Source organism: Hermetia illucens, chromosome 6 (assembly GCF_905115235.1).
Source record: "Hermetia illucens chromosome 6, iHerIll2.2.curated.20191125, whole genome shotgun sequence".
NCBI classification, from domain to species: domain Eukaryota; kingdom Metazoa; phylum Arthropoda; class Insecta; order Diptera; family Stratiomyidae; genus Hermetia; species Hermetia illucens.
This window is the reverse complement of record NC_051854.1, coordinates 9,654,981-9,679,292: the sequence shown is the minus strand read 5'-3', so window position 1 is coordinate 9,679,292 and position 24,312 is coordinate 9,654,981. Positions and strand designations below refer to the sequence as shown.

General features: G+C 41.0%; 1 protein-coding gene across 3 annotated transcripts in view; it reads right to left on the bottom strand.

Moving 5' to 3' along the window:
- Window positions 1–24,312, bottom strand: part of LOC119659507 (A disintegrin and metalloproteinase with thrombospondin motifs 9) — a 246,084-nt gene that overhangs the window by 195,289 nt on the left and 26,483 nt on the right. For all 3 annotated transcript variants that reach the window (XM_038067634.1, XM_038067636.1, XM_038067635.1), the window contains exon 2: window positions 20,314–20,574. In XM_038067634.1, the coding sequence (XP_037923562.1) occupies window positions 20,314–20,551 (238 nt within the window). In that variant the 5' untranslated portion in view covers window positions 20,552–20,574. The remainder of the gene's footprint in view (window positions 1–20,313; window positions 20,575–24,312) is intronic.

The following is a 24,312-nucleotide window of genomic DNA, read 5'->3' as shown; positions in this document are numbered from 1 at the left end:
TTTTTTGCAAAATGCTTGCGTTTGATACATGCCATCGATCCGTTTCTATTTACTAAAAATATATTCATGTGTTTTGCGTGGAAATGGAGTCAAGTTAGATAAAGTAGAAATTAAAATTGAACTGACAACTACAATTTACAGGACTATGTTGTAAAAATAGATATGCATGCATAGGCCTAAAAATAGGGAGATGAATTACAGTTTGAGGCGTAAAAGTAGGCTACAATGTCAGCCTATAAACCTGAAAACTGCTAGGATTTCTATAATATTTTGCGTAAATATTTTATTGCAGCCCAAATATATTTTGGGTTCTGTAAGCAGAGAGCGTGGGGCTACGACCTATATCCTTCCTTGGTTATTGTGTCATTTCAAAAATAATAATAATTTTTTTTTAATTATTGACCTTAGGTCCCCGACTATCACCCATAGAGAAGGAGTTAGATGGTGAATTCGCAGGATAGTCTGTTAGGTATAAAAGGAAGATTATAGTTAGTCGTATCGCCTGGTATGCACAGATGTCAGGACACTTTCAAATCAAAATGGATTTGAAAGATTGGATTTGGTTTATCCAGGGCTGAAAATTCTAGGATTCTAGGATTTGGAAAATATAGCAATGGTCACACAACAATTATTCAATTCCCTACAAATTGCGGCTTTCTAACTGGTGACCACGATCCTAGAATACTGGATACTGGACTGAATCCACGATTCGGAAAAGGCTAAAGAAGCGGAAGACTCCTTTGAACAAGACGGAATATTGAAGAAAAATGTTCTATTCCCAAGTGTGCCCAAGATCTTTTCTTCACTCCGGTCGCTCCTTCTAGAAACAGGAGGATGTCTAGGTGAGTGTTTTTCTAAACATTGTTAGATGCATTCAGAGAAGCTTCTGCGTGAGAGATTCTGGTCCCAACTAGGAGGGGTGGATCCAAATAGAGAAGAAAATTTTGTCTAAAAGGATACTACGAAAGTCTAGCAGAAAACAGAGGCCTCGAAATAAAAATCAAAGAATCCTTGTAACTTCGGTGAAAAGACGGGTTCCTAAGATCCCAAAAAATGGCCGATTATTAGTTTGTCCTTGAATGGGTTTCCTCGCCGTTTTTAGGGATACACTAGTGGTGTTTGTCTTGATAGTGCGAGAAGTACTTCGACTACTGCCTTGTTCAGAAATTTTTCCTTTCTATTACTTTTTTGTTTGGTTTACATCCTTTATGTTGCTTTTTTCTTTTCTTGGTACTCAAACCAAATGGAACCCTTGTCTCAGAATACACAATTATATCGATTGAAGGATCCCTTCCATTGCTATGGGTACAGTATACATAGGCCTTACTAAAAATTTGCTTTTCTTGTGTACCTTTCCCACTTTTATTTTCGGGAAGATTGTCAAGAAATACGATGACATAGCCAAGGGTTAGCGATTCGACCATTCAAATTCGTCTGAAACAATGTATATTTTGGTGGTCTCGTTCAATATACGTTTGAATTCCTCTGTGCTAAGTGTGAGAGGGTTGGGAAGATCTTTTGGAATTCATAGGTCAGATTCGGAAGCCCCAATTGAGGGTGGACAAATTTACGATTACATTCTTCATCCCTCCTTTGCTTCTAATTCAATAAGTCGCGGCATATGTAGCCAAGAGTTATCGTGGTAAGACTAAGACTCCTTAGGCACCCTTTCAATAGCATCAGAATTATGAAGAGGCGTCAGGTGAGGATGTGATGTGCACGGTCGGATGTATCTTTTTATTATCCATGGACTTTTGAAAATGATATGAGAGGTGACGAAACAACAAAGGACCTTCAGCAGCTAATGCAACTGGCTTACTGATTTTGGGGTATTGTTGAGTCAATTTTAATATAAACATTTCCCAAGAAATGGGAGGATGAGGTTTCGCTGATTTTAACTAAATCGAGAGATACTTTGGAGGATATTGCCCCATTTTTGACGAATTAGCTGAGGATCAATTTTGACGGCCGCTTTTGGTCAAGTATTTATACTAGCGTCTACCAGTTTAGGAGTAAATTCTGAGGGTTCTAGCCCACGTAGCTCAGTCTTATATTTGATTGGTTTTCATTTGATTTTTGCCCTAATTCTGTGGTAGAAATAACATAGTTTAATGTTTTGATTTTCACTTGGAATGCTCAAAAATATCCCTGATTTCATTCGGTGAAATTGAGGTGGTCTAATTTTTGTTTGAAATCAAAAATGCAATGTGCATACTAAATGCTACTTTATGGTTTGCGCAAATTATGCTTTTGAGTTTGCATGTAATAATAATGTTGAAAATAGTCAATAAAATCAAGAATTCTTCACTGAACACGTACATGAAACAAGCTTTTGGCCAATAAAAACTCTTCCAACCAATCCCCCAGGAACAATTCCTGCATTTATTGTCTAACTTATACGCAACCCACTGTCCTAAAATCTTATATTTTCATGATTTTATGCTGGCGTTTTCTGTTTTCAAATCTTTTTGCACATTGCCTATTTTCAGCGCCCATGTTCATGTATTCGTTCCAACATCTCCACTAGACAGTGTTCAGGAAGTCTGAACAGATTTCGCAAAAGTATTTTCGGAGCACGATAGATGTAAAATTTATGGGCGGCATGTAAAATACATTTGCAAGGAGATTTCAGTATTTTGACCCAACTTATGTTTTAGCATTGAAAACTAAGGAAGATTATTAGGCCAGCATTTTTGGCGTGGTCAGTCGTGTCGGTAAATTTTGTTGAGTCTGTTTCTAATTTTTCCACAACATTGGACGAACGGGAGGCGTTTTCAAGTAAATCAATTCGGAAAAGGGGGTGTACAAAATGAATTCGGACAAGGGGGTGCACAGAATGAATTTGGGATAGCACGTTTACAAAACATGAATGTTTCTGGGAGTAAAGTGCTCAATTACTGTTTACTGGATAAGCACGTCGTGGCTTCTCAAATCATCACCCCATTAAAATCTTATTTTCGGAACACGAGACTGTGAACGCCTGGTGTGAAATACACTCATGGATCCGTCTCTTTAAACTTGAAAAAGTTCACCACATGATTGTCAGCTCTTTCACGATATCTATTAACATATCAAGATATTAGCGCCTGCTCACTTTTTGGGCCCTACAATTTAAAAACAATTTGATCACTCAAACCCTTCTCCTTTTCGGAATAGGTTACCAGGGAATCAAATTGAATTAACAGACTCTTAAGTCTACACCCTGGTATCAACGGGTGACAGAGAGCATAAGCAGTTACTTATCCCTAGTCCACAATTTACGGTATCTCCCGGGGACCAAAATCACAAATCTATTGCGTCAGGTCCGCAACCTTTTGTCAGTGCCGCTTCTCTTCTTTTTCAAGAGAGGGATGAAGGGGATAGTCTGATTGCTCTACCAATCAACCGAGATCGAAAGAATGAAAATTCTAAGCGCTTGAAATCGGCAAATGAACAAAACCGCAGCACAATGACCTTTTCCCCATATCCCTCCTGTGTACATTGGGAAGTACCTTCCTTTAAAAGTAGTGGAAACTCGGGAAACCTTAAAAAGTGTTGGCCATTCACCTCACGAAATAGGCGGTCGTGTAATCGTGCGCCGTGATCTGTACTGAGCTCCGGCGTATACTGGTATCATCGCAGATTTACAGAAAACGCTACTAAATGTACCAGCCCATGCACTTTATCGTGATGCAACCAAAAAAGTTTGTTCGCTGAAGGACGAGGCGACATCTACCCGAAGCATAGTATCACATGACCATTCAATCTACGACCCCTTTAGTAGGCGCAATTTTTAGTGGTCACGGCTTGAAGGTCTCAGTCTTCTACGTCGCCAGATCCAGCGATTTGATTCCGCAACATTTAAAATTAGTAGCAGGAGACTTTACGCCTATCCACACACAGGCAAGTAGAGGTGAGTCTTGGCTTAGTCTTTCCTATTCACTCCTTAGTGGAGTATAGAGCCTCCACACAGTTTGTTGTTATTTATTCTCCTCGATTTTTAAATACAAGACAAACACAGCCGATTGGGATTTGTTGTTTGCAAAGGACTTTTTCATGACGCTTGATTTTAGCGGACATTAGTATCCCCATACAGAGCGCAGGCTTTCTGTGTCGCTATGGGCTGTTGGTAGACATGAAATGTAGGTCACTGATAGATCCCACAACCTCTCTTACGTCATCAAGGAAAATTTCAACCTGACACGTATTAGCACACTCCTCCGAAAATCCGGCAATATTGCTACCGAATGTAGTATCTCTCAGCCAGTTAGCAAGATGTTCAATATCACATCAATACTACTTGCTCCCGCAGCGCCCGCAGCGCAGGCTTTCTGTGTCGCTATGGGCTGTTGGTAGACATGAAACGTAGGTCACTGATAGATCCCACAACCTCTCTTACGTCATCAAGGAAAATTTCAACCTGACACGTATTAGCACACTCCTCCAAAAATCCGGCAATATTACTACCGAATGTAGTATCTCTCAGCCAGTTAGCAAGATGTTCAATATCACATCAATACTACTTGCTCCCCAATCTTTTCGAAGGTGAGCCCTTTACCATCCTACAAGCTCGCTGTTTCGCGGAAAGTGTTTAAAAATTCCTAGGCAGGGCATATGTGGACCTCCTAATGGTTGTTGAAACCTCCATTACTTTTGGTCTCTAAACTTAATGACCATCTTGTGGAGACTACAGACGCCTGAATACGCAGACGATTCCGCGTCGGTACTGCACTGATCCAAGATTTCGCGTTTCCGTTGACTTGTTTTTTCGACCTTGTATCTCTCCAAGGCATACCACAAAATCTATAGAGATATATCCAAAGACAAAAATTTTCACATCTTCCGTACACTTCGAGTTCCCACGGATGACTTTTGGTTTCCAAAGATTCATCCACTTTACAATACGAAACTTGGACTTCTGTTTCGTCTACTTGGGAGATGTTCTGGTCGCCTCCTCGCCCGAGTCCGAGCATTTCTCATATCTGCTGCTGCTGATTTCTTTAGCCGGGAGTGAAACTTCTAGGCCATTTCGTCACTCCTGACAGTGTACAGCCCGATCCAAATAATCTACAAGCGATCGGGAGCTTTTCGCTCCCTAAAACAGTGAAAGATCCCCACAAGGTGCTTCGGCATGGTAAACTACTACCTTCGTTTCCATCCTAAAGTCCCTCTCCATAGTCCATCCGCCAACTCCCTGTTTGGGCCTAAAACCAAGGAATCGCGGGAGGTTATCTTGTCTCCAGAAGCCATCCAATAGTTTGAGACCACCAAGCAATAACTGGCAGACGCCACACTTCTGGCATTCCCCGAACACGGCTAGACCCCCTCTTTGGTACCTGTAATAACGCAGTACCTGCCACTCTTCACTAAAAGGTGAACCAAAGTTGACAGCCGTTGCGTTTCCTCCCGAAGTAATTGAATCCGGCTCATCCGTGCATCTGAGCATCGAATATGAAGGCAAGCCATTTATTTTGTTGATGTACTGCAATCATCTTACATTTGCGTTACGGAAAAAAACCGTTAAAATGTCCACTCGCCAACTTAGCCACCTAGCTTTCATAAGTTAGTTAACTTGGGACATTCAACATATGTCCGATAAAGGCAAATTTGTCACTGACACTTTGTATCGGATTTCAGAGATCAATATACCAGCCGCAGTCGATTTTTCGGCAATCGATGTGTCCCGGACGGATGACGTGACTGTTCAAAACCTTCAGTCGGACTCCGGTCGTTTCCGTATGGAAATATTTCGTTCAGTGGACGACCTCCCGGCATCCGCTAGTCGCTAACAACTACTTCTGTGCATCTATGAACAAGGACAATAATTATTGGGCCAGAGGCATGTTAAGAACTAAGTAGGTGTATTCTCTAAGTCAACAGAGCGCTTCCATTCCATACATTCGACATTATGTGAGACTCTCATGGCTACCTGGCTGTTACCTCATCACCATTGAGCGGTTTACGCGATGGCTTGAAGCAATACCAGAGGGACATTACCACACCGTCAGTGGAGTGGATTTCGCGCTTTGGTGTCCCAGCTGTGATAGTTACACGACAAGCCGGTCTGATCGCAGGTTTTACTTGGCCTCCAAACCACCGCCCGTGAAGAGTTTATTGCTAGCCCTGCTGATTTGCTGTTCGAGGAGAACATACGGACAGTCTTGGACTGGATTATGGCGCCTGCAGCGGAATTAGGTACTTGTCTAGAACGATTGATCCAGCCACCAGAAAGTAGGGGTCAGTTTCTCCTTGAAATTAGATGCGTCCTTCAGGACCAATTCAAGATCGCAATTGTTAACGTTTGTCTATGCTTAGGCCACCTATTGGTTGAACGGATGTATATCCAGTGCAGGAGAGCACAGTCCAGCGGAGACGAAACAGAGGCAAATAATTTAAGGTCGTCTGCGTAAAGCAGACATGAACAAGTGAGAATGGAGACAAGGTCATTGATAAAAAACAGGAAGAGGAGGGGGCCAAGTACAGTACTGGCGAATAGCAGAGGAGGGAGAGAAGGAACGAGATTAGTAACCATGAAAAGAAATTTTGCAGGAACGGTATGAGAGATACGAGGAAACCCAGGAGATGTTGAGTAATGAGAATTTAGGGAGGAGAATATTATGGTCGACAGTATCAAAGGCTTTGGGGAAATCAGTATAAATAGCATGTACCTCCTGTCGTGAATCAAAGCATTTGGCAACGAAGTTGGTAAAGATCAAAAGGGTTGAAGCCGTAGATCTATGTTTCACGAAACCCTGTTACTCTTTGATAATGAGGTGACTGAAGTGCGCGGTCAACCAGTCGTTGACGTATCTTTCCAAGAGGAGAGAATATAGATGGGGCGGTAGTTCACAGCGAGAGAAGGGTGTCCGCTCTTGAGAATAGGCATCATAAGGGCCTCTTCCTTATAGACTTTTGCTGTAGATTACACACAGGGGAAGGGGAAATGTGTTTTCTATAGTTAAGAAGGGAGAGGTTAGGAAGCCCATCGGGGCACTGTTAGGTTTAAAGGTTTAGCAGGTAGGTTCATTGAGTCGGGATGATTGTAGGCAACGTATTTTTTAAGCCAAACGAACGAGCTTTGATGCTACAAAATGGCACACGCTGAAGCTGCGTGGAAAAATTTAAAATTGGTTGTTAATATGTGGAATTTGGTTGCCATAATGCTCCCTTTTGCAAGCTGAACCTCCGATCCCTGCTGATCTCGGTTGAGTAAGAGACTTCTGCATCCACAGTTATCAGAACTGCTTACTATGGAGATGGTAGAACTTACACTAAAAAGAGAGCAAAGTATTTCCGAAGGGTACTTGCTGATTACAATTTTAGACGAAGCTGGCCACAGAGCCTATTACAAATTTATGACGCAAGATTCCATTCAAGAATAAAGGCAACCCTTACCTTACCCGGGTTGGTAGTGAAACCAAATTATGTACTCTAAAAACAAAATGCTCAAAGCAAACCTTCAGGACAACGAACGTAGTGTAGCCATATGAAAGAAAAATTCAAAGATAATCAACTTATGCTGGATCTGCAAAGGCTCGCCTGCTCCTCTCCTACCAAACAGCAACAATTATAGACACGGTGAATATTAACCTGCCCAACGATAAAGAAGCATTGGCTTTCTTTTCCACGGGCCGAAACCACTTACTTCGAAAACTGTTGAACAGCTTGTGGCCTTCTTTCGTCATGGGAGTAAGCCAGTCAATTTTGGAAGTAGGACAATTGCTAAGGATACCCTTCAATAAGGCAAAAATTACTGATCGCTGATACGGTAACAGTGAAGACCTAAACGAGTTCAGCAGTTTTAAACAAGATCAAAGAACAGGTGACCTGCAGCTGAGAATCGCTTAACAAAGTTAGCATACCGCAATCGTATTAACAACATCTTGCAAATAGTCGAGGCCTCATTGCGCCATCTTTTCTTAACTGGCATTAAGGGCATATCAGCCTACTCAAGCACCAAAAATTTTCGAGGAAAAAAGCTTATCCTTGGAAAAATCAAACAGATTGAAAATTATTTGAAGTTTTGTTAACCCCCCAGAGGGGATAACGTTCAAATACAGAAGAGGTTCAATCACCTTAAGCAAACACTGAGTGTCATGTTTAAATCTAGCTTTATAAGAAGCTAACGAGAGGCAATTTTCATTCCAAAAATGTGTTATCCTAAATTATATCGACCAATAAGCTATTATCAACCAGGAATGTCGTCCAAGTCCTCGGGGTTTTCGTAGTAAATGGAATGTGAAGTGTGGCACCCATTCTCTTAGATGACTGTAGTAGTCTCGAACATAATTGAAAACTAGTGTTAAAAAATGGTTTTCCGTTTACTGGTTCAAAGTGTAAACGCAAAATATGCAAGACTGGACTAACACTTCATTATTAATGGTGAGATTTCCACCAAACTTTCCAGTTCCATGCTTCCATGCTTCAATTATATACTTCTATGGAAAGTCTGGATATGAAAACTTTTCTAAAAAGAAGTTTATACCCCCATTTTGCAGAAGGTATTGAACATTTTCCAAAAAGTCAACTTGTTGTAATTATTCACTTTCAGCTTTGTTAGTTTTCCGCACCAATGAAGCAAAGGCATCATTTAAATGAAGTATAAATGTCCACTGGGGACAAGCGTAGCACAATTTCAAAGTCAATCGCTGCGAATATTTTGCAACTAAACCGTGAGGAAGTCGCTCTCAATAAAACGAATAAATAGAATCTGCTTTCCTCCTAGATAAATATTGTGACACATTTTCTGAAAGCACATCCCCGCTAGCATCACTTTATCTTTGAAACGCATCCACTTTCCCCAATAATTTAGCGGAAAATGAAAATTTGGCGCCAACAGTTTGAAATGCATACACCATTCCGTACATTGGCGTACAAAGAGTCATTTCATACTAATTTTATTATATTACAAAAATCTTTATGAATTTTCCCTTATAAATTGAAATAATGCATGTGTAGAGTGGAAAGTTATCATGATTTTCATCAAAATAATCATCTCCTATAAATATTTACATTTTTCCTATAAAATGAAAAAAACTAGGAGCCGCAAACAAAGGCTTTTGTCTCTGGAAATGAATCAGAAGTCACCGTGTCCTTTCGCGGAAAATAATTTGAAATACGACTGTGAGTGAAGTAAGATAAGTTGCAAGTTTATAGGCCAATTAATTTGCAATCACGTCACCGTTATTGGTTTATTGATTGCTCCAAGGAGATACCCTCGATTCGATAGTGAGTAACATCAACTAATGCATCTATATCAAGACATTTGTATGACCATCTAGTAGTCGTTGCTCAGACAATGAACAGACATCACAATTTCTCTGTTAATCGGTTATTCCGCATTGTAATAAAGATTGCGTATAAATACGGACAAAGGTGAATGAAATGTTAATGCGAACATTATCTGGCCTGATAGTGACCTTTAATTTGAAGAGCGCATTTTCAATTAATGCACCAGACAACGATTAAGACTTCATTGTTTGGATAAGACGCGAAATGTGTTTATTGCAGAATTTGGAATAATGCTGTGCTAATTGTAGACAATATTTAGCACCTCCGAATGACGAATTTTCAGAAAATTTCAAGGACCTTGATTCATTCTGTTGATGTTTACAGTTCTGCGAGTCAAACAAAGAGAACAAAGAGCTTCCTGCAGTGAGCGATAAAGGATCAAGGTTACATCGATAAAAACAGATGCTGTCGAAGTGGACGGCTTCTTTGGCGTACATGGAAGACGAGGTCAACATGTATAAAGAAACACATGGAAGCTAATAAGTGCTATAAGGAGCCTTTGTCGGTTATTATCCTCCTACAGTAAAAGTTAGAAAAATATAGTAGTCCTGAGTATTTCCAAAATTAGTTAAAATCGTCCATCCAAATTCAACGTCCAAGTTGTAGGAATACCGTCTAGATCTCCCAGAGTCTATGATAGAAGGAACCAAAGCTAAACAATCAGACGCAAAATCTGGGAACATTCTCCAGAAACAGAGAATGCGAAGACTCTTCGCTGAAGAAAACCTTACCAAGGTATCTTCTTCTGAGGTCTGAGGACGCCGGGCAGCTCCATACGAAGTGAAGCGTCGTCTCCTCCTCCTCCTCGCATTGGCTGCTTATGGCCGAGATCACCACTCCATGGTAGTTTAAGGGGCAGTGTCCCGTTATAAGGCCTACTAGGGTTTCCTTGACCCACTTCTCAAGGGACAACGAAAATGCCACTTTAGCGGCCTCGGGTTCCTTCACATAGATTTTTTCCTGCCGGTAGAAGTTCAAATTTCGCCATTCGCCGGCGTGAATCCTTGCCTTTTCACACTTCAGAGAAGATTTGATAGTAGATGGCCGGATGCCGAAAGTTACTTTTTGCCTCACCATTGTGGATTCAGAACCTTGGCAAGCCAGTCTGTCAGCTTCCTCAATAAGCTGACTATATATTTATCTTGTATAATACCCAAAACGGCATTTGAAAGTAGATCAGACAAATGAAGACCAGTAGGATGTGCTGGCTAGATTCGGTCAAACAAAACAGTGCATCACCGCATGAACGAAGCGATCGGAATATTGAGACAACTGAAGAAGTAGCGTTCGAAAGGTCAGGGCCTGAAATGGACTGACATCCGCAATGAATCACACAGTTATCATCTGATACGTTTGAAACTACTGACTATCACCTGTAAAGAGTTGCTAGATCTTCCATCAGGCGCGACCCCAGGTGTCGGATAGGACCATACTTATCGATGTGCAAATTATGCGCCCATGTACTACCTTTTCACACTGTGCATGGGTAAGTATTTGCTCTAGTGCGTTGGTCAAACTGGGTGCGGAAAGGATACTCAACACATAAAATCATCATGGAAGACAAGAGGGGTGCAGGGGCTAAGAACTCTCGTACCGAGAGTTTCTTGGAGTAAGTAGGCAGGATCTTCGACTGTAATTCCTTGATGATGGACAATTTGGCCACCGTCGCTTATAATGCTATAAGTGATTTAGGTTTGGATAAGGAAGTGTTCAAACGTAGTACCACCTCTCCGAGAGCGCCAGTAACATAACAGAAGAAAGATGAGATAAAAGCAGATCGATGGACGACAAAAATGGGTGACAACATCTATCACTCAAGTACTCCAGGATCAAGAAAAAGACTCAATCAGTAGAGCTCGTTAACACTGAGATTTCCGCTAATCCCGAAGATCGTAAAAGATAAGGTATAGGAAAGGTCAATATATGCCAAGAATGAAGGAGCGTATAAAAGCAGGAACTCCGTCGGTGCTACTAGTGAACAAAGTTGTGATTCGGAGGAATTATCCTTCATTCAGCTTGCTTATTTGAGTTGTCCAAGTTTAAAAAGGGTCAGCACATCGTGCACCAAGCCTTAAAGGATAGGATAACAGCTATGAGAGTCCTCTGTAAGATATCGTAGGAGGAAAAAAGAACGTCTAAGGAGTATCTAAAAACCTAGCAGTCTCACATTCGACCCAAGACGCACCTAGCCGTATTGTCATCGAATCACAGCCAGGCATAAGTCGGGATCCTCTAGGTAATCAATAGGAGCCTAAGTAAAGAAGGCATATAAGCAGTTCCGAAAACTACAATTAAAAGTTCGAAAGGAGGCCAAAGTTCGAACGTCGGCTAGCGTAGCAAAAGCCAAAGGAAGCGAGGGCAATGTATAGACTAAGGTAACCAACAAAAACGCCGATTATTATCTCCAGCAAGGAAAATTTGTCGTATGCGAAATGCTCTAAAAGGTCAAAGCTAATCCCAACCTAGAAGAGCTGAACGAAAATGTCAACAGAATGCAAAGAACCCGGAAAAGTGATCTCATGTTCGAATTGAAATGATCCATGGTATGGGAAACTGATAGCTCCCGCACCCAAGTTAGAAACTGACTTGGCGAGAATGTTGCAGTGTGTGCTCAAAAACTTGGGATCTACATTCAGGGTAAGAATCTCGAACCAAGGGAACATCTGCACTGCCTTGAAGAAACAATTCAAGTTAGAGGAACTTGCGGAGGAGTCTATTGTGATTTGTGAGGTATTCAAACAGCCATACTGCGTTTACCAGTGGAGTCAGCGCGAAATTTAGAAAGGCCCTGATTGCATTGAGAAAATCATTTTAGGGACGCTCAGAATTTACTTGAGCAGACCACCTCCGAATCAAATAGAAATTACTATCATAAGGAACCTTATAGAAACCGTCATCGGTGACATATGGGTTGCAGGTTCGACTGGTGCAGCAATGATGTATACGTGCATAGAGAGTTCTGGTCAGAAATTGCGAGCGACGCGCATCTCACGAAACCACGCCTGCATTTAAATTGGGAATCATTCCATGTCGGTTGCCAAACATTGGGAGTGGTAAGAGACGTAATGCTTATTTGTAAGAAACACGACCAATATGCTTGCGACAAAGCATCCACTGCAAGTATGCCCTTGGCAAGAATGATTCGAATCTAGGAGGGCCACAGTTTACTGCTTGGTTACTTATAGCCGGGATCATGAGCTAGACCTTGCTCTATGCAGCCCCAGTTTTGGGGGCGGCGTTCCACATCTCATTTAATGCTAATAAATTAAGTGCAGAAGGACACCCCTAAGGGTGTGTTCTGCTTTTAGGACTGTTTCCCATCATGCAGGATTCATTATCTCAGGAATGATGTCGATTGACACCTTGGCAGATGAAATAACGAACATATACAGCGCAGCTAACCCCTCCTTTTTTGCAGATAAATTAGATAAAATAGATGCCCAGAACGTTAGAAATGGTTGGGAAAAGGTTAGTGGTAGCACAAGCTGATCCCTGTCATTAAGGAGTGATTGATGGTACACGGTTTCTCACGAGGCTAGGGTGATATCACCAGCACCTGGAGACCTCACCAGATTGCCCAAACTGCGATGTAGCCCTAGAGGATTCAGAATGCATATTCTGCCGCTGTCTAAGAAGAAGAAAGGGAGAATCTAGAGGAAACTCTAAGGGAGGTGCTGGTACCAGAAAATCTGGTGCAGAGAACGCTAGCATGTGAGGAGGATTCAGATAAGAGGGTATAAAACAGATAAATTAAGCTAAATGAGGAAACTCTGCAACATGATGAAGAAAATAGCTACTGGCTATCAAAATAAGATGAGTGTAGTAACCATGCTGATAAGTGCGAGATGATATTCTATAATAAATGCAATAACTTCAGGTGCTACCAAAGCATTTTTCCCCCTGTCAGTCATTCGTTTATACCAAAAAGTTTCCATGTAAAAAATAAAGAAACCATTTTCAGTTCAGTTTGATCATGTTGATGATATTTACCTTACTTTGTTTCAGAATGACGGAGAACTATCATCAGGCGGGCTTGGAGGGAAGATGTTGGCAAAGAAATCCACGAGAAAAAGCAGGTTGATCGTCGGACGCCCATGGAACTGGCATGCTAACTTAAGGTTAGTGTTGAAATATTAATTGCCTCTCCAATTGCTTCCACCTTAAACTTCATATGTCACCTTACCAAATCGGACAAGAAAGGTGGCATCCTCCTGGATAAAATATAAATATACTACCGCAAATAACTGAGCTATACTCACATACAACGGAAGTGCACTCGAAGTATGAGAGTCCAGGAGCTATCCCGGTTCCCATGGTACCAGTATACTCTTGGTAAGGTTTCGTCGCCAATTACCACTTCAGATGAGTCCCCGTGCAGGCTGGGGTCTGATCGCCCTAATTAGACCTTTGAAGCATTCGCCTACTGCATCACGGCCGGCAAACCAAAGTGAGCACAGCGTCTCCCGGTGCCACCACCATAGGTGGTTCTCCTCGGCCACTTGGTTTTGGTTCAGCCGACAGGGTTACCACCCCGTTTTCCTCACCGCCACTTCTGAGCACCACCTCTCCGGTGGTGGTGGAATGCGAAACTGAAAATTTTGGAAGGGAAATTTCAAATACCCGGAGACGCAGGATTCCCAAGAACTAAAGCTGTTTGGGTGCTTGAGTTGTGTCAGGCGATTTAAATATCACAGTTAGTTACAGGCTAAAATTTGGGATGACATATTCGCAGCTTTTGATAGTTTGAGCTTAGAAACTCTTTTCGCGTTGCGAATGCCATGGGTAAGGGTAGACACAGGAACATTTTTTAAAATGTAGTAGAGTGAAAAAGTGTTGAAAAATCGGACAGAAAACCAGCAATTCCAATGATTTTAGGAAAATATGCTACTGTGTTGCCAATTTTTTAATACTGTCCTTTTGGTCCTTAACAATTGCCTACCATTAGGGCTTATTGAAGGATTAGCATTCCTATCAAATTCGTCAATTGACAGCGAACCTTGATTTGATAGCTTTCTTTATAGAGTGGCTCATTATCTATATAGCCCAACTTGTCAGGGCCCTGTGGTGTGACCTTCAAGCACTAGAGGTTCAAGAACTACCGGTCAATACCTCTAAATTATGATTCCATTCCATTTCACCAGACTACCTCCGACGAAATATTTATACCTTGTGTGGGCTTTGGAGCTAATTTTGAATGGGGTCTTCAATATATCTCATTTCTATTTATTTGGCCCCAATTTGGTCAACCAGGTTCGACCAATCATCAACTATTTCGTGGCCACCATACATTTTTTTAGACCGCTCCTGCCGATCATAAGCATCTAATTGCATCACTACCAATTTCCAGAAGTTGAAACACAAATAAATAAAGCCTCTATTGACCTTAATAGAACTAAATTTGATTTTTATGAATATCTAACACAAATATTTTTTATTAAATTCCTGAAATATTCAGCACCAATGAAACATGCGTGCGTTGATATACACAAAATAATATTTCTCTGATTTTATTATGACAATTTTGACGCCCAGAGGTTGATGGCTTATTCGTTGGAGAATGTCTCTTATGGTCTCCTGAAATTGGTACTAGTTTCGCGCTCGAAAGACAATAGCATTTCTTGGGTCCATGTGTGATGTCTTTTATTCAAACTCATTTTGTGTCATTCATTTAACTTCAATTGTAGACTAAAACACAATCTGAATACCAGACAAAAAGTTTGGAAAAAAATCAAGACGTTAATTAAAACATCATACATATCTCCGAAAGTGTGTTGTATGTTTTTTCAGGCGTTCTGTTCAATTGGCTTTGGCACATCCATTTTTTCCTCGTGTTTGGCCTTTTGCTTTTTAGTATTTTAGTAATCAATCAAACGTTTGATTTCTATACGTTTAGACCACACACTTCACTTATGCTACCCAAGGGGGGATGGAAAAAACTACGACCATCTAATAAGAAGAAAATCTGTTGGATAACATTCTTAAAAGCCTAACATCAACAGCCCACCAAAAAAAAAATGGTAAAAGTAAAAAAAAAGATCGAAAATGGCCTTTTCCTTAATGTAATTTGAATTAGCTCCAATTCAATTTTATTTTCCAACGAAAATCGATGTATACCGAAGCTATCTTTTAAGTTTTTGGCACGTGCCAAATTCAATCTAAGAATAAAGCAGACAACATGTGCAAGAAAAAAAGTGCTTTGAACTGATGATGGCGGGATGGCAAGGAGGTTCGGGAACGTTGGTTTTTTCGGCCTAGCTAACCCTGGTGTTTCTCAGTTTAATTTTTGGTTGCTAGGAAGACTTAGTTTTGGTATTTTGGGGCCGATGTTCTTAGATTTATAAGCAAAAGGGATTAGCAGGATTAGGCCCATTTTTTAATGAAGTCAGCGTATTTTGATCATGAAATCTTTGTTCAGCTCGTGGAGCATCAATCAATTTGATCAACTATAATCAGAGTATAGTTGCCGAAACGAAGGCGCTTCAAATGTGATGAAAAGACCATTGCTCGATTCAAATGTTCCTCTAGATTCTGTTTTCTGCGATTCTCTGCAGGATTCACTCTGGGATGTAATACTTTTCGAACATCCTTTCTATCATAGTCACTCTTTGTAATCTGATGATTTCCCAATAAAGACTAATTTTGGCAAAACTTCTAAAGGCAGTGATCGACGGTTTCGTCCTTCTAAAAGAACAAGTGGAAAATCTTGAAAAGATATTTCTTCTCAGCTCAGTTAATCTCGTCATAAAATCAGTTTACTTTTGGAGACTAATTGAAACCATAGTACCTACACCTTCACGTTTAGTATCCCCAATAGAACCGACCATCCAGTTGTCCGTCGTATAGTTAAAGACGAAGCAATAGCATTCAGTGATTACATGACACTTCTTCTTTCTTCTTTTTCTTCAGCCTTTGTCCCGTTCACAAGCGGGGTCGGCTCGTCGTGATCGGCTTCGCCATTTGGCTCTATCGAATGCCTGATCTGAGTGCAATCTCGAGGCTTTCAAATCCCCATCCAGCGTATCAAGCCACCGTTGCTTAGGTCTGCCTTTTGGTCGTTTACCATCGATTACATGACACTAAATTATGAAAAAAATTGAAAACGCACATCCAAGCTGAGTTTCAATGGAATTCAAACCTTGGTTGAACCATGATCCCCAAGGTCAGTCTTCGCTTCAAAGTCTTTCAGTAGCTTGATGGGTTTCATTGCAGCTCATTGCAATGTCCAATTGTGGTAAAAACAGTAACTCATGTTGGACATTCAGCAGTATTCGGCTCCTGTAGGCAAATTTCTTTAAAAAAAATCATGCTGTTTACCTCCAAACTACTGGCCCTCTTTGAATTTGGAACAGTAAAAATTAGGGAATTGGCTCTGATTCGCACTATTAATCTCTTTCGATTTTCTCCGTAGCATCTCTATATTAACTTACGAAGTAGTTTATCCCCTTTATTTTGAACCTGCTCGTATTCTTGAATCCATTGGAAATGACGACTGAACGGGTAATCCAGGTGTATTTGATCTGAAGGTAGATAGGATTCGGACCACTAGGAAATAAGCAGCTGGAACTCCGAACTTCGGTCAAAAAAGGTATTTATCCCAATTGCTGAAAAGACATCTTCTATGGGCAGAGAGCTGGTAGCCTCTATCCAATAATCTTGACGAAACGATAACAATTGATACTTCCTCTACACAATACTTATAACTTATTACGGTCTGACCTAGACGGTGGAGTGACGACAGGTGGTAATCGCTCCATATTCGGAAACACGACATAAGTGCAAATTATATTGAAATGAATTCCATCATATGTTCGGACGTAAACTAGGCCGAAGTGAATTTTTTGTTAAGGATGCAGGGAGTTCTGAGTCCGCATCCATTTGATGACGAATTATTGTAGTGAGGGCTTTCGGAACGGCAACAATAGTGAAGAAGATCTCCGCACCCTTTAGCCTTTTGTGATATATACCCAAGGGCTGGATTAAGAGTCTGTCCATCTTCGTAAAAAAACGAGGGTGTGGAAGGCTTCTGTACACTAGTGGTCGCGTAAGAGGACAGGATAACATGACTGCTGTCTTAGATTGGTACAGCGAAAAACCACGGTAGGGTATGTCGACACTCTTATTACTATTTGATTGCCAAGAAACCAAGTGCCTACAATCTAATTGAAATTTTCATTCATCCTTTTCAAACTGCAGCCACCCATGAAGGGGAGCAAGTAGAAAATTTCAATCTCTTTATTGTAAAGTCTCTTCAGCCTTTTCAATGGACTCTTAGCTGTGGGAGTGTAGGTCAAAACCATTCAGTCGCATGACGGTTCGTTCCGTTTTAAGGCTTTGAAGCAAGATAGGAAGATAGTTATAGGTAAGGTTAAGGAAGTGCGCAAGGGAACTCCCATGGAATGAATGTGCTCAGATTCCTCATTAAAGAGAACCGCACCGAAGTATCTGCGTCTGGAGCGGGGTTACATATAACTTATACCATCCCATATAACCAAGACCACTATCCAAATAATCTGTATGAGACAGTTGAAGGAGCAGTATCCTATTGAAACATCTACTAAGGTTTTTGTGTTACCATTCTTAAGAGTTATGCTCTGCAATGGGATCGACTATCCCAGCATGGCCGCCGAGTAGGTCGCTGTGGAAACATGCAAGTTTCTCGGAAAGTCGTGGAAGGAGGCTGAAGCAGATAACCATAAACCAGCAGTGAAGAAAAGTAGGCGCAGTTTACGCACTATGGCCTACATAGTTTGACACTCAGAGCTAATTTTAGTGCCACCATGGTGAAGCTAGTTCAGACGCTAATCTATCGCTCATTAATGTGTATTCACGGTGTACCAGGTGAACAACATAGGGAAATTAATTTGGAGACACTGTTCCCTTCGCTGTTAAAATTTCTTAACGCACTATGATTTCATGATGATACCTTATCGAAATGTGAATTCAATCGCCAAGTAGGTTGGGAAAGTATCTATCGTCCGAAAGAAAATTAGACAGCCTTGCTCGATTGTCAAAATGATGCTCATTGTTTTTTCGGCACTTTTGATTAGAATATTCTGTCTCAGCTCACCACGCTCTTCCTCAAGAGGAAACATTGAAATGCTGCGGAGACGCTTTGCAGCTGTGGCCCGAAGAATTTCGCAAGAAGAGGCCAACATTGTGGCCTTCGAGAGTTTGTTGTGAAAAGTCGAATCACTATGGACCACAATCTGCTTACTCTTATTTCCGAAATCCAAATCTGTATACAGTCGCTTAAAGAAGTCATTTTGCCACCATTTTGGACCTCAGGTAAGCGAGACAGGCTTTGAAGAAAATCCAGGAAGAAGCCTTTCTTCAGTGAATGGCAAAGATTTGCAACAATTTGAAGATGTAGGGTATCGTCAAAATGACCATCTGGGTCGCCCATTGTTAGCCATGAAGGAGAGCTGTCTTAAACCATAAAGAAAAGTTGGCGACGCTAACCGTGTTTATGCTCTACTTCCTCCTTCGATTTTGAAATAGGGCTACTGGTTTGGTGGACAGCTGTCAACACGGATTGTCCCCACGTTGGGCGCCAATCGGGATGGTCACTTTTAGCTTTAAATCAGTTTGATTCTAATAGAATTAGGTCACTGCTGAAAATGGGATGTAAAATGAAAATGGAGCGGAGGGAATCTTCCTTTCGAACGTAGGACGATATAGGTGAATCCAAATTAATGACATTGACGAGTAGAAGTCGTCTAAAGCTACCATATTGGTAGTCTATTTAAATTGCACTTAGCTACAATTCTTCAGCCGAACTTTCGTATGAAATATTGGTGTTCACTCACTTTCCAGGGTTAAGTAGAAAAAAAATAAACATTCAAGGCCAATTTTGCACTACCGGCACCTGTCCAAAAAATATCGTCGATTCAAAGTCAAAAAACTGCTTTCCTCGCCATAACTTCTTTGAAAATTTCGTGCGAATGCGTAAGCTGAAAGCGTATTAATCATGATCCCGACTTGAACTTAGATTTTTCTACCGAAAAAATATAAATTTAGAACATCTTTTCGGAGATTTCAGAATATGTTGAAGGACATGACATCACTCGAAATGTCTTTAACCGTGAAAGAGAAATGGCCGGCAGAAGTAAGCACATGTACGTGCTCGTAATCGGCGTCAATTGGTTTATTTTTAGGCATTTTTTTAGAGTGATGAAAATGCACTTTGAAATTTTGTGAACAGGCATAAATAAATCTGGACATAGATGATGAAAATAAAGTGGTTTATTCATCATTTTGGTCATCAAAGCGAAAGTTCCGTGAATAAATGGCAGGAAAGCATTTGATTTTAGGATGGAATGTATCATTCAGGACATCTCTCTTAAGAGCCTTTAGTTAAAAACTGAATAGTCCGGAGTTAAAATATGACTCCAGGAAATGTATCTTATCTGTGACAAATATTACTAATATTTTTTGATTTATTATTTCTTTCTTTATTTTTCACTATTTTCAATTTGTTAGAGATATTAGCCCCCATCAAAGTAAATAGCCAAAAAGGTGAAAGAAATCCTACACCTGCTGTCATCATATTTCACTCCTACTTCAAAAAAATAGAAGTGTGCAACCAGCGATGGTCGCGTGATCGATAATTTTTGCAAACGTAATTTAAATGCAGCTTACCAATACCAGGATAGACCCGATGCAGTTACTTCAAGCTGCAGTTCCTCCAAGTTTTTTGTTTTCAGTTGAGGGGTCGGATTTCTTATTAAGCGGGCAATGCCTAATAGTAAAGCACATGTCGCAGAGATAGAATACCCAAGAAGCTTAGTTGATATTTTACGGCTCCACTAGTACTTTAGTTCCAGTCTAAATATTTTTTGATAGAGCAAATAGTTTGTAGACGACTCATTTTTTTGCAGTCAGCAATGCAATTTTGAAACTGAGTATTCTCTATAACCAAGGGTTCTGGGTCGGAATAGTATGCAACGAGGACAGGGGTGTATATTTTCACGAATTAATGCCATTTGACCCTATTGGAATCCCAACTTATACAACTACATTTAAATATTCTAGTGAAGAACTTACCATTGTTTGGATATTCCATTTGACTCGGTGTCAGGCTGTCAGGGCTTACGAACCCTCCTAAGTTATTTTTCTGGGAAGCACGTTCTTCGCTTATTTCTAAACTATGACTTGGACTACTCGTTGCCAAAATTATGCTACTTAAGGCAAAAACAATAAGGCCCAAAACTAGAACAATAACCACGAGGCAGATGATTGGCGCTTTCTGTTTCCACCGAGTCGTCATCTTGGTGGTGGGCATTTCTTGTAATCCAATTTTTAAAACTGCAAAAAAAGAAGAGAAACAATTTTAGATAAATATTTACTACGTTTCAATATATTAAATTTAGTCTAATGTGTACGCGAAATTGCAGAGGGATCCGAATCTACCATCTTGATCTGATCTGATCCGATAACCTATAATAAATTTACATGATCTCGGATTCGTCTGGAAGGAGTATACATGGTTGCCATTTACCCCTTGATGGGATACAACACGTTAATCGCACCAACACGCCATCCTGCTCGGTTCGCTGAAATACACTTAAGCTCCCTCCATGACTTCCCGAGATGTGCACACTCCTCCTCTACAGTACTGCGCCAAGTGCTCTTGGGGTGATCCACTCGTCGGCCATCTTAGGAGAGTGGAATCCACTGTATGTCGTAGCCAGACTTGAAATTGGCTTATGCGCCGTCCAAGTTCTTCATTCGAAATAATATCAGCCTAACTTACTCTAATGATACATCACAAACAGATGTTCACCAAGGCTTGGAACTTTTGAATGGCAATGATTTTCACTTCCCATATGTTACTCTAATATAATATCACAGAAAGAACACTAGCACATAACAGTCTCAACTTGATCTTGGAGTTGAGAAAATTGCATTTGCAGATTTTACACAATATAATCAAGGCGAATCTGACTCTATTAAGGCATCGAGCAGCATCAAGATTGGTGCCACCGCCCGCTAGATATAAAAATTTACCACTGTCCTCGATGCTTCGACCACTAATGCAGACAGGGAGAGTGCGATGTCCCGTCAAACTGAGAACCTTGGTTGAATTGGTGTTTATCGTCAGTTCCAACTCTACCTCTCTTTCAAAATCCAGAGTCATTTGGCTCCCGAGACAGGGAGCTTAGGATGGGAGTAGCAATTTTGCAGATATGGTCCAGAGAAGAGGATATAATTGGATGGTTGCTTATGGTGGACTTAAACAACCCAAACACAAAATTCTGCGCATTTTTTCCAATTTTAGGGCAAATGAAAATTTTCAGTACCATAGCTTCAGCTGATTCTGTTTATAAGTGGAGAAATGAAAGTTCAAGTAGTCAATTTATATGAAACTTGAAGGAGAATATCCTTCCCATGCAATTCTAGTCTATTTGTAAGTATTGAACCTACGCATTTTTGTTCCTTTCTTTGCTCCCTTTCCTTATATTCATAAACTCGACCACAGAAATCATACACTTAAGTAGATAAATGGAGCATCAAGTTGAAATTTAATGCTGGCATTTCTATGCCCCCATTCTGCAGCGAAACTTCTAGAGAATAGGCTACGGGAGAACCCTTTTTCAGGGGTTGGTTTCCCCCAACCGAGGGCTCAGATGAATTGCTCGTCTGACTTTTTGACTTATTAGTTGCAATATTCACACTCTTATCAATTCGTCCATCAATTTACCAGACCAGCAAATTGACGTCCTCAATGAAGCTCTATGACTATTTTGCCACGACACGTTGCATTTAAATCATCATCACCAACGGCGTAACAACCATTATTCAGTCTAGACCTGCCATAAGTATTCGTCGAAGTCCACCAATTCGAGGTCGCCATCGCTCATTCTCAGACAGGGTCTGCCACGGCTTCCTTTTGTACCATAGATATTGTCCTGATAAACTTTCCGTGCGGGGTCACTTATTGAGTTGGATTTTATCCACAACCAGACGGTTGTGATATCATTCATAAATCGTCCATCCTAGACCTAGGATACATGACAGACGTAGCATAAATAAAATAACAGAACGATTTTTACTGAATCTGTTTAGGTCCCTCAGTATCGATTATTTAATATACCATTGCCGATTTGAGCTCACAATTTTGAATACTCAGATTCTTCATCTTGCCTAACTTGGCACTGAGATATATTTCGCTCTGTGTGTCACTAGGGACTACTCTAGAAATCATCTCTAAGAGCGTTCCAGGGAGACTTGTTGTGACGCGACCAGAATCGAAGGCAGCTCAACCTGAAACAGGGAATCTTAAAGACCATTTTTAGGACCAGTTCCTATGCTTGCAATTAGCCAAGCTGCAGCTTTGAGAGCTATGCAAGACGAGGAGATCAAACATTTAGTCCATCGATGGCAAACACGGTGCGCTACAGCATATTGCAAAGTAGACGTCGATTTAAAACAGGTGTGACCGGTCTAATAATCGATCAACATAGAGACTTTGTAATGAAGTCCACGAAACAGCTTTTCATATGTTATTGGATAACCCCGCCTTCTGGCTGTGGAAAGATACCACCGGCAGAAAGCCCAGAAAAGGACGGGGTTAGATGCACTCAGCGGATTATTTAGTGAGATTGATGACTTGGCAGAACTTTTCAGATAGATGACTTTTCATACATACATACAATCCGCCGCCAACGGGGTGCAATATGGGGCCTGATGACCCAATCCTAGATAAAGTACGCTCAAACCTTTCCTCATCAGTCTTGTGTTCAAAAAGACTGTCTGGTTGTTCCGATACAATGAACTAATAGACAACCCTTAATTGTTCCCTGTGTATAAAATTCAGCAGAAGAGCCTCTTTTCGATTTCGGCCCTCTTTCTGCAGGCGAGGTTACCGGGGCACTCAAACATCGCTGGTAATGAGGAGGCTGACAGACTAGCTCGCCAAGGGGCTGGATCCACAATGGTAGGACCAGAGCCAGTTTTGGAATCCGGCTATCCACTGTCAAGTATAGTGTAGTATAGTAGGGTGAAATTGCAAGAATTCACGCAGCCGAGTGGAGAAATTTGAACTCCTGCCGGCAGGCGCAAATCCTTGTGAAAGAACCTGGCGTCGCCAGAGCGGCATTTTTGTTGTCCTTTAAAAAGTGGGACATAAAAACTATAATAGGGCTTTTAACGGGGCACTGCTCCTTAAGCTATCATATGGAAAAGATTTGGGCGGTGGTTTCAGCTATGTGGAACCAATGTGAGGAAAAGACGGCCCTGCACTTTTTATACAGCTGCCCGGCCTCCTTAGATCTCAGACGAAGACACCTTGGTAAGGTTTTCTTCAATGAAAAATCTGCACACTCTCTGCCAAATTCGCATTCAATTTTTTAAAATACTGATTGAATTGTATCCCAACGCAACTGAGTTGAATGGAGGTTGGAAGAAGAATAATCGACACAGAGGAACCGAGGTTATGCGGTGGAAGCATATCCTCTCTGTTTTATATTGTTTTTTTTTTGAGGTAAGTGTGCTCGCCACGCCTATTTTAGTTCATGAGTTGGAGATGTACAAACATGTACCTGTATGTATCTTGTATAGAACTGTAGAGTAAATATCTACATTTCTCATACTATTTGTCAATCTGTTTGTAAAATATAACATATGCGAAAACAGTGGGCCTTATTGTCATGAAATTGTAACAACTAATTTGCATTGAGCGATGGTCCGAAACGCCCCTGGTTGGCCGGAGGTGAAGGAGAGTGGAGAACTATCCCAAAAATCGCCCACAAATATTGAAGCTTCGTTGAAATGTTCCGTTGACGCACTCTTGCGCGCCTTTGTACTAACCAGGCTCGGGAATGTGGGAGGGTATGAGTGTTCAAAACATTTCGTAACCTCAGGTGTTATTATACAAACTCTCACGTGTCCTTCAGCTGAAGCGTGGATCCGCTTTAGAATCTAATTAAGAGACAAACATAGGAATATTGCTCGAACCTAGTGGAAGAAAACACGCGATCTAAATCTGAAAAATGAAAAAATAATGATCGCGCAAGTGTAGCTATTCGCCAAAAGAACCTTCAA